An 11,411-nucleotide genomic window follows, 5' to 3' on the forward strand; every position below is an offset into this window, starting at 1 on the left:
AATGGACTGCTGACCGTGATCGGCCTCCGAATTCACACTGGCCAGCCAATTAACGGCCAGCCAGTGTGAAGCGCGTGCTGAAAGGCTCAGTGCTGCCAGGGCGGGGATGGGCGGAAGGCGAGCGCTGAAGTCAGCGCGGGCACGGACGAGCGCTGACAGAAAGCTCCCCGAAGGCAGAGAGCTGCCTCAGGGAACTGAAGACCCGAACAACCTAAAGTAAAGGTCACAGAAACTGTAAAAAAGTGTCCAAGTTTTAAAATCAGTCACCTGAAATTGTAGGTAATGAAATACTGTCCACAGAAATTTATTTTGATTTTAATTTATCAAGGAAACCTCACCCTTACCGTGGATGAGGTTTCCTGAAAAATGCAAAGGACGCCTGGCCGATTCGCCCGCCTGCCAACGTAACGTTGGACGGGCAACGAAAAATCTCTGTTAATTGCACCATTAATGGGCTTAATTGCCCTCTTAATTGTCGGCAGGTGCGTTTCTGTTATAATGCAGCAGTTGGTAAAGGCTGAGTTGTTTAAATCCCAGAGGGAAACTTGAACAACTGCCATAACCTATATTTTCAATTGGTATGTTTGAGATGTAGCTCTGAATTCAGGAATAAGACCACCAAGCCTCAAAAGGTTTTTTATATAAACTAAATTAAACATTTATTAATTTAACCAGAAATTAAACTCATGCACATGTCTAAAAATTACTACCATAATAACTTTTAAACAAACTCCCAAATTAAACACTCCCAGGTAAATCGTCACCAAGGCAACAATAACCCACAGGGGAGAATTTCCCCCCCGTTGTTGGGGAAGTGCAAGAGTGGGCGCGGGCAGGCATGCCTCTGATCGGCGCCCTCGATTGGGGACACGCTGCCATTTTACGTGGGCGGGCCAATGAAGGCCAATGACGTCACGTCCACCAGGGGTGGGGGTGCAGGATTCCCTCAGCTGGGAGTGCACTCTTTCACACATGCACACGAAAGGGCGCACAGATCTCCCTGAGGTTAAGTGCCGCCTCAGGGATTTCAGCACTGATTTATAACATTCAATCAAGATTAGAAAAAAATTTCCCCGCCATGTCCCCTTGTGTGACACTGTCGCATGAGCTGCCACATGTCCATCACTTTTAATCAAACATTTATTACATTTTTAAAAACCCTCATGAAACCTCATCCCGCCGGTGGATGAGGTTTCATGTTTTTTCTGAATCCCGCCAGGGCTCCCGGCCTGCCTGACAACCTCAAGGTTGGACGGGCAGGTCCATTAATGAGGTTAATGAATTTATCAATGGCCTCAATTGGCCATTGACAGGCTGACAGCTGATTTGGCTGCGCCCCCACCGACCTGAAAATGGAAATGAGGCAGGGTGATGTCAGGAGTTCCGCCCAACATCATCCTGCACCATTTTACACGTCGGTGAGTGGGCCCCACCCCCCCCACTCAGTGACCTAAAGATCCTGCCCATAGACTTTAAACAGACACCAGGCAAAGCACATTTGGCCTTACGAGTTCAAAATGAGGTCCCTTGCAATTTGGTTCCTTCATAGACACAGTTGTTGGCTTACAGGCTGGTTAGATCTTAGATGCCTCTGACCTGCACATACAAAACTCCTTTCCGCTTATACCCAGCCTTCCCTTTGAATGTAAATTCTGATTGTACCACAAGGTCTTTGAACTCTCCACCTCTTCTAACAATAAAACCCCTTTCATTGCACCAGTTTTATTAGTGATATAAACACGTCGCTTGGTGTCTCCTAGCTAGGTGCAAGATTTCACTCCCTTCTTTCGAATGGCTTTATTCAACAAATGCAAATTTACACTTTACCTTCTCCTCCTCCCATTTATCTAATTAATATCTCACACTACTATACATCAAAGCACCCAGACTAGCTGGCTTTAATCCAGTTAACACACACAGACCCTATTACAATATCTCTTCCTGGTGTTTCTGAGTTTAGTGTGCACCCGCTGGGCTGAAATATAGCGCGAGCGCGCAGTGGCTTTGGGACGCTTGCCCGATGTTATCGCTCGTTACTTTATGCTCGAGCAGGTTGGGCACGTGCCCTCCCACTCAGCAAAAAATCCTGCCCGTGGGTATGAAGTTGGCTGAGTGATAGGGAGCAGTGGTGAACAGGTGTTTGTCGGACTGTATACAGTCAGGACCCCCAGGGATTTGTACCGCATTTTTTGATCTACATTAATGACCCAGACTTAGGTGTACAGGTCACAACTTCAATTTGCAGACATTACAACACTTGGAAATGTTGTGAACTGTGAGGAGGATGGTGATCGACTTCAAGAGGAGAGAGACAGGATGGTGGAATGGGTGACGAGTGGCAGATGAAATTTAAGATAGTGAAGTGTGAAGTGGTTCATTTTGGTAGAGAGAATGAGGATGGCATTATAAAATTAAAGATACAATTCTAAAGGGGGTGTGAGAGCAGAGGGACCTGGGTGTAAATGTGCACAAATCATTGAAGGTGGCAGGACAGGTGGAGAGAGTGGTTAATAAAGCATATAGTATCCTGGGCTTTATTATTAGGGGCATAGAGTACAAGAACAAGGAAATTATTGCAAACCTTTATGAAACACTGGTTTGGCCTCAACTGGAGAATTGTTTCTAATTCCAGGCACTATGCTTTAGAAAGTTAGTGAAGGCTTTAGAGAGGGTGCAGAAGAGATTTACAAGAATGGTCTCAGGGATGAGGACCTTCCGTTACATAGATAGATTGGAGAAGCTTGGATTGTTCTTAAAGAGATATTTGAGAGGGGATTTGATAGAGGTGTTCAGCATCACGAAGGGTCTGGGCAGAGGAGATGGGGAGAAACTGTTCCCATTGGTGGAAGGATCGAGAACTAGAGGGCACAGATTGAAGGTGATTGGGAAAAGAACCTTATGTGACATGGGGAAAAACTTTTTCACACAGCAAGTGGTTAGGATCTGGACTGCACTGCCTGAGAGTGTGGTGGAGACAGGGTCAATCGAGTGATTAGGATCTGGAATGCACTGTCTGAGAGTGTGGTGGAGACAGGGTCAATCGAGTGGTTAGGATCTGGAATGCACTATCTGAGAGTGTGGGGGAGACAGGGTCAATCGAGTGGTTAGGTTCTGGAATGCACTGTCTGAGAGTGTGGGGAGACAGGGTCAATCGAGTGGTCAGGCTCTGGAATGCACTGTCTGAGAATGTGGTGGAGACAGGGTCAATCGAGTGGTTAAGATCTGGAATGCACTGCCTGAGAGTGTGGTGGAGGCAGGGTCAAACGAGTGGTTAGGATCTGGAATGCACTGCCTGAGAGTGTGGTGGAGGCAGGGTCAATCAAGGCTTTCAAAAGGGAGTTGGATACGCACCTAAAGGGAAAAAATATTACAGGGCTGTGGAGAAAGGGTGGGGGAGAGTGAGACTAGCCGACCTGCTTTGCATGAGAGCTACTAAAACATGATGGGCCTAATGGCCTCCTTCTATGATTTTAATCTCCAAAGTCACTTTTAGTGTCAATTATTTTGCCCAGAGTTTTTAAAAACTGAAGTCAAACTGCAGTGGTATTTGCACTCAGGACTGTGTAGTAATTATGGTTTTGTTAAATGTTGGACTGTACCTTTAAGAATAGTCCTGTGACGTAAGATCACATGTTCTGTGTAAACCAATGTGTTAGCGGCGCGGGGAACCTCCAGAGTCAGTGTAGAGATAGAGCTGGATGGAGTTGAAAGCACAAGTGAAGTTGCTGCTGGCTGTACTGTAAATAAACCTAATGTTTCCACTTAGAAAGTTGTCTGCAGATCAACTCTATTACAAACAGGCGACAAGGCTACACTACAACAGACTGGATTATAGGCTCCCCCCACTCCCCCCCTACCACAGATTTGAAGACGAGGGGATATGTAAAATCCAATGGGTGGATTTCCAACTACTACCCGCTTGCCCCCAACCTGTTTGAAATTATGCAGGGCAGTGGGGGAGGTGCCAGGTAACTTGCCCACCTTTGGGCCTATTGAAGCCCTTAAGTAGCCAATGAATGGCCTAATTTCACTTCCGCTGGTATTGTCCCCAGGGCAGGGTGTGGGTGTGGGTGTGTGGAGGTCCACGTCATGTGGGAAATGCAGCAACTTTAACTGTGCGGGCTGGAGTCGGGCAAGGGAGAGATGAACCTCCTTGGTGGGTCATCGAGGCCCATTGGAGACACCCTGTGTCCCAAGGTCTTTGCCATCTCTCTCCCCTCGCCAAACCCTCCTCCCCCAGCCTCTTAAGCCTGGTCCCCCCCCCCCAATCCCCTGTTGCTGAGACCCCTACCCCCGATTTACCTGGGCTCGGTGACGTGGTGAGACTCCCTGTAGTCCCGGCAGTGGCCACCGTTCCTGGCTGCTGTTGCCGGGACTACAGAGCTGCCTGCATTCCGATTGGCCAGCAGGCCCCTAAGACGGGACTTCCTCCCGAGGAAGGGGGCGAATGTCTCACCGTAAAGCAATTAGTGCCGCTCCCACGTTAAATTGTTGTGAGGCAGCCGTAATGATGATGAGCGGGATCCTGCCCTCTCCTCCCCACCCCCGCCCTCCCCTCCCCACCCCCGCCCTCCCCTCCCCACCCCCGCCCTCCCCTCCCCACCCCTGCCGGACATTGTAGCTGGGGTGGGATGGGAGTGTGGCTCCCTGTAAAACCTGGCCCACGTTGCCGAGGTTACCGGCCTCTACATTACCAGTCGAATAGCAGAGGCATCGCTCCACCACACGCTGATGTCACAGGGTCAGGTAGGGGGAGATCTGCACAATTTTGTTTCCTTCTATAATTAAGTCTGTGTTGGGTGACCCTGTGCTCACTGACTTACATCGACTTTCAAATCCTCATTCTTGTTTTCAAATCTCTCCATGACTCATGACTGCCTCTCTCTGTGATCTCCACCAGCCCTGCACCTGCTATGATATTGGAGCTCCCTCAATTCTCTACCTGAGCATTCCCAGTCTTAATCACCTGGACAATGATGGCCGTGCCTTCACTTGCCTGGTCCCTCAGCTCCAGAATCCCTTCCCTAAATCGCGTTGCCTCCGCTTTCCTACATGAGTCTCCTTAAAGCCGACATCTTTGACTGAGCTTTGGCCAACTGTCCTAATACCTCTCCTGATGTGGCTCAGCGTCAAATTTCACTTTATTTAGACCCTGTCAGGAACCTTGGATGTTTGGTTGTGTCAATGTAAATGCCAGTTGCTGTTTGCTGGGGAAGTATCCCTTTAAGAGGGCTCATTTGGACTATCCCTTTAATTAAAGGTGCAAAATGATGATTAGTCTCTTTAATTGCAGGGTCACATGACTCGTTCAGCTTCTACATTGACGAGTCGTCGCCCGTGGGGCCGGAGCAGACGGACACGGTGCAGAATTTTGTCTCCGTATTTGGTGCCGTGGCCAAAAAGTTGATGAGGAGATGGTTGGCCACCCAGAGTATGAACTTCAGGAGCCAGTTACAGGCTGGCATTCGTTACTTTGACCTACGGATCTCCACCAAGCCAAGGGATCCCGACCATGAGCTTTACTTTGCCCATGGACTCTTCAGTGCCACGGTGAGGGAAGGGTTGGAGGAGATCAATGCCTTCCTAGAGGAGCAGCCTAAAGAGGCCATCATTTTGGACTTCAATCACTTCTACGGGATGCAAAAGTCCCACCACGAGAAGCTGATCCAAATGCTGAAGGAATGTTTCCAGAATAGACTGTCCCCCGTCATCTTCGCCCAGGAAGTGAGCCTTCAGTATCTCTGGGAGAAGGGCTACCAAATATTGGTTTTCTACCACAATCCGGTGGCCCTGGAAGTCACCTTCCTGTGGCCGGGTCAAATGATGCCATCTCCCTGCCCAAACACCACTGACCCCGAGAAACTGATCCAGTTTGTCCAGGCGTCCATCAGTGACCGGCGCAGTAAGGGGACTTTCTTCGTGTCCCAGCTGGTCCTGACTCCCAAAGCCAGCACAGTGATGAAAGGTGTCGCGAGCGGCCTGAGAGAGACGATCACTGAACGGTAAGGTCAGAAAGAGCGATTTGTCAACCTCCCTTATGAACTCGTCCATCCACTGCTGATAGGGAGGGTTACAGTGAGGACCAGGGGAGGGGACAGAATATCCCTGCTTTGCATTTCTGCGGGCGAAGGATCTCCTGCACTGGAGTACAAATTCAAAATACACTCAAATCACCCCAACTAATCCCCACACAACAGGAGGGGCAAGGACTGGGGAACAAAGGGAACTGGGATTGACAGTGACTCCCAAGTTTGTAATATTCCCAATAGTAACTGTGGAAGAACGCAGACGGAGTTACACAATCAGGGTGGCAGTCAGGTGCTGGATAGAGTTCAGTGCAGAAGCAAAAGTGAAATAAGTCATTTCAGAGATAAGAACAGGGTCAGAATAAAAACTATATTTTAGAAGGAACAGGGAGACCTGATTGTGGAAAGGTAAATAATAACCAACGAGAATTCTAGATGTTGTACCAGTCCTGGGAGTGTTTGATGGGGACAGTGTAGAGGGAGCTTTACTCTGTATCTAACCCCGTGCTGTACCTGTCCTGGGAATGTTTGATGGGGACAGTGTAGAGGGAGCTTTACTCTGTATCTAACCCCGTGCTGTACCTGTCCTGGGAGTGTTTGATGGGGACAGTGTGGAGGGAGCTTTACTCTGTATCTAACCCCGTGCTGTACCTGTCCTGGGAGTGTTTGATGGGGACAGTGTAGAGGGAGCTTTACTCTGTATCTAACCCCGTGCTGTACCTGTCCTGGGAGTGTTTGATGGGGACAGTGTAGAGGGAGCTTTACTCTGTATCTAACCCCGTGCTGTACCTGTCCTGGGAGTGTTTGATGGGGACAGTGTGGAGGGAGCTTTACTCTGTATCTAACCCCGTGCTGTACCTGTCCTGGGAGTGTTTGATGGGGACAGTGTAGAGGGAGCTTTACTTTGTATCTAACCCCGTGCTGTACCTGTCCTGGGAATGTTTGATGGGGACAGTGTAGAGGGAGCTTTACTCTGTAGTTTGGAACATAGGAACGTAGGAACAGGAATAGGCCATTCAGCCCATCAAGCCTTCTCCACCATTCAATGCAATCATGGCTGATTGAGCACTTCAGTACCTTTTAAGCACACCATCCCCATAACCCTTTACGTTGTTGTTAATCAGAAATCTATAAATCTCTACCTTAAACTTACTCAATGACTGATCTTCCATGGCCCTCTGGGGTAGAGAATTCCAAAGATTCACAACCCTTTAAGTAAAGAGATTTCCCCTCATCTCGGTCCAAAGTGGCTTCTCCCTTATTTTGAAATTGTGTCCCCTGGTTCTAGACTCTCCAGCCAGGGGGAACATCTTACCTGCATCTACCCTGTCTATTCCTTTAAGTGTTTTGTAGGTTTCAATGAGATCACCTCTCATCCTTCAAAACTCTAGAGAATACAGACCCAGTTTCCCAATCTCCCATCATAAGACAGTCCCACCATCCCGGGAACAAGTCTGGTGAACCTTCATTGCACTCCCTCTATGGCAATAATATCCTTCCTAAGGTAAGGGGAACCAAAACTGCACACAGTACTCCAGGTGCGGTCTAACCAAGTTTCTACACAACTGAAGCAAGACGCCACTACTCCTGTACTCAAATCCTCTTGCGATAAAGGCCAATGTACCATTAACCTTCCTAATTACCTGCTGCACCTGCACGTTAGCTTTCAGTGACTTATGGACAAGGATTCCCAGGTCCCTTTTACATCTACACTTTCTAATCTCTTACCATTTAAGAAATACTCTGCACATCTGTTCCTTTTACCAAAGTGGATGACCCCACATTTTTCCACATTATATTCCATCTGCCATGTTCTTGCCCACTCACTAAGTCTGTCCAAATCCCTCTGTAGCCGCTTTACATCTTCCTCACAACATACATTCCCGCCGAGCTTTGTATCATCTGCAAACTTGGAAATATTACATTTAGTCCCATATCGAAATCAATAATATATCTTGTGAACAGCTGGGGCCCAAGTCCTGATCCCTGTATTGTGAACCTTTGACCCAATGCTGATGGTGGGTGCCTAAAGGTGTCTTACCTTTCCAGTGTTAATATTCTGTCAGCGTGGTGAAGAAATGAAACAAAAACAAAAATTGCTGGAAAAACTCAGCAGGTCTGACAGCGTCTGTAGCCAGAGAAAGACAGAGTTAACGTTTCGAGTCCGAATGACTCTTCTTCAGAATTAAAGAGAAGTAGAAATGTGGTGAAATATATAAAAGCAAAACACTGCGGATGCTGGAAATCTAGAACAAAAACAAAAATACCTGGAAAAACTCAGCAGGTTTGACAGCATCTGTGGAGAGGAACACAGTTAACGTATCAAATCTGAATGACTCTTCAACAGAAATATATACTGTTTAAGGGGGCTGGGAAAGGTGAAGCTGGATAGAAGGCCAGTGATAAGTGGAGGCAAAGGAGAGATTGCGAAAGATGTCATGAACAAAAGGTGGAAGGGGTGTTGAAGGCGGTGGTACTGGCTAAAGGAGGTGCTAATGGTGACATTCAGAGTAGAAAGCAGAATGAGCCAGTGACTGATGGTCCTAGTGGGGGTGGGGTGGGGGGAGGTGACGGTGTGGGAAAAAAGATCAAAATAGACTAAAAGGTGGAGATAAAACAATGAATGGAAATACATTTAAAAAAAAATAATAATAGAAATAGATGGGAAAACAAATATATATATATATATAAATAAATATTAGAAAAAAGGGGGATCGGAAGGGGGGTGGGGATGGAGGAGGGAGTTCATGATCTAAAATTGTTGAACTCAATATTCAGTCCGGAAGGCTGTAAAGTGCCTAGTCGGAAGATGAGATGCTGTTCCTCTAGTTTGCGTTGAGCTTCACTGGAACAATGCAGCAGGCCAAGGACGGACATGTGGGCATGAGAGCAGGGTGGAGTGTTGAAATGGCAAGCGACAGGGAGGTCTGGGTCGTGCTTGCGGACAGACCGAAGGTGTTCTGCAAAGCGGTCACCCAGTCTGCGTTTGGTCTCTCCAATGTAGAGGAAACCGCATTGGGAGCTGCTGGCTGTACTGTAAATAAACCTAATGTTTCCACTTAGAAAGTTGTCTGCAGATCAACTTTATTACAAACAGGCGACAAGGCTACACTACAACAGACTGGATTATAGGCTCCCCCCACCCCCACCCCCGACCACAGATTTGAAGACGAGGGGATATGTAAAATCCAGTGGGTGGATTTCCAACTACTACCCGCTTGCCCCCAACCTGTTTGAAATTATGCAGGGCAGTGGGGGAGGTGCCAGGCAGCCTGCCCACCTTTGGGCCTATTGAAGCCCTTAAGTAGCCAATGAATGGCCTAATTTCGCTTCCGCTGGTATTGTCCCCAGGGCAGGGTGTGGGTGTGGGTGTGTGGAGGTCCACGTCATGTGGGAAACCCAGCAGCTTTAACTGTGCGGGCTGGAGTCGGGCAAGGGGTAGATGAGCCTCCTTGGTGGGTCATCGAGGCCCATTGGAGACACCCTGTGTCCCAAGGTCTTTGCCATCTCTCTCCCCACGCTGAACCCTCCTCCCCCAGCCTCTTGAGCCTGGTCCCCCCCCCCCAATCCCCTGTTGCTGAGACCCCTACCCCCGATTTACCTGGGCTCGGTGACGTGGTGAGACTCCCTGTAGTCCCGGCAGTGGCCACCGTTCTTGGCTGCTGTTGCCGGGACTACAGAGCTGCCTGCATTCCGATTGGCCAGCAGGCCCCTAAGACGGGACTTCCTCCCGAGGAAGGGGGCGAATGTCTCACCGTAAAGCAATTAGAACAAAGAACAAAGAAAAGTACAGCACAGGAACAGGCCCTTCGGCCCTCCAAGCCTGCGCCGATCATATTGCCCGTCAACTAAAACATTTTGCACTTCCGGGGTCCGTATCCCTCTATTCCCATCCTATTCATGTATTTGTCAAGCTGCCTCTTAAACACCACTATGGTACCTGCTTCCACCACCTCCTCTGGCAGCGAATTCCAGACACTCACTACCCTCTGCGTAAAAAACTTGCCCCGCACATCTCCTCTATAGTTTTCTCCTCTCACCATAAATCCATGTCCCCTAGTAATTGACTCTTCCACCCTGGGAAAAAGCTTCTGACTATCTACTCTGTCCATGCCACTCATAATTTTGTAAACTTCTATCAAGTCGCCCCTCAATCTCCGTCGCTCTAGTGAGAACAATCCGAGTTTCTCCAACCTCTCCTCATAGCTAATAACCTCCAGACCAGGCAGCATCCAGGTAAACCTCCTCTGCACCCTCTCCAACGCCTCCATATCCTTCTGGTAATGTGGCGACCAGAATTGCACGCAATATTCCAAGTGTGGCCTAACCGAGGTTCTATACAGCTGCAGCATGACTTCCCAGCTTTTATACTCAATACCCCTGCCAATGAAGGCAAGCATGCCATATTCCTTCCTGACTACCTTATCCACCTGCGTTGCCACTTTCAGTGACCTGTGGACCTGTACACCCAGATCCCTCTGCCCGTCGATGCACCTAAATGTTCTGCCATTTACTGTATAATTCCTGCCTGTATTAGACCTTCCAAAATGCATTACCTCGCATTTGTCCGGATTAAACTCCATCTGCCATTTCTCCGCCCAAGTCTCCAACCGATCTGTGTCCCGTTGTATCCTTTGACAATCCTCTTCACTATCTGCAACTCCTCCAACCTTAGTGTCATCTGCAAACTTACTAATTAGCCCAGTTACATTTTCCTCCAAATCATTTATGTATACTACAAACAGCAAAGGTCCCAGCACTGATCCCTGCGGAACTCCACTAGTCACAACTCTCCATTCAGAATAGCACCCTTCCACCGCTACCCTCTGTCTTCTATGACCAAGCCAATTCTGTATCCATTTTGCCAGCTCACCTCTGATCCCGTGTGACTTTACCTTCTGTACCAGTTTGCCATGAGGGACCTTGTCAAAGGCCTTACTGAAATCCATGTATATAACATCCACTGCCCTTCCATCGTCGATCATCTTTGTCACTTCCTCGAAAAACTTGATCAAGTTAGTGAGACACGACCTCCCCTTCACAAAACCATGCTGCCTCTCACTATTACGCCCATTTGCTTCCAAATGGTAGTAAATCCTGTCACGAAGAATCTTCTCCAATAATTTCCCTACCACTGGCTCACTGGCCTGTAATTTCCTGGATTATCCCTGCTACCCTTCTTAAACAATGGAACAACATTGGCCATTCTCCAGCCCTCTGGGACCTCACCTGTAACCATTGAGGATACAAAGATTTCTGTCAAGGCCCCAGCAATCTCCTCCCTTGCCTCCCTCAGTACTCTGGGGTAGATCCCATCTGGCCCTGGGGACTTATCCACCTTAATATTCTTCAAGACGCCTAACACCTCTTTTTTAATCTCAACAT

General features: G+C 48.3%; 1 protein-coding gene across 1 annotated transcript in view; it reads left to right on the plus strand.

Moving 5' to 3' along the window:
• The window catches only part of plcxd3 (phosphatidylinositol-specific phospholipase C, X domain containing 3), a 45,291-nt gene extending 39,285 nt beyond the window's left edge, over positions 1-6,006 (plus strand). The window contains exon 2 of the mRNA XM_078557256.1: positions 5,294-6,006. Coding sequence (XP_078413382.1) covers positions 5,294-6,006 — 713 coding nt within the window. The remainder of the gene's footprint in view (positions 1-5,293) is intronic.
• The last annotated feature ends 5,405 nt before the right edge of the window (positions 6,007-11,411 follow it).

The sequence above is a fragment of the Cetorhinus maximus genome, chromosome 2 (genome assembly GCF_964194155.1).
Source record: "Cetorhinus maximus chromosome 2, sCetMax3.hap1.1, whole genome shotgun sequence".
Classification (NCBI taxonomy): domain Eukaryota; kingdom Metazoa; phylum Chordata; class Chondrichthyes; order Lamniformes; family Cetorhinidae; genus Cetorhinus; species Cetorhinus maximus.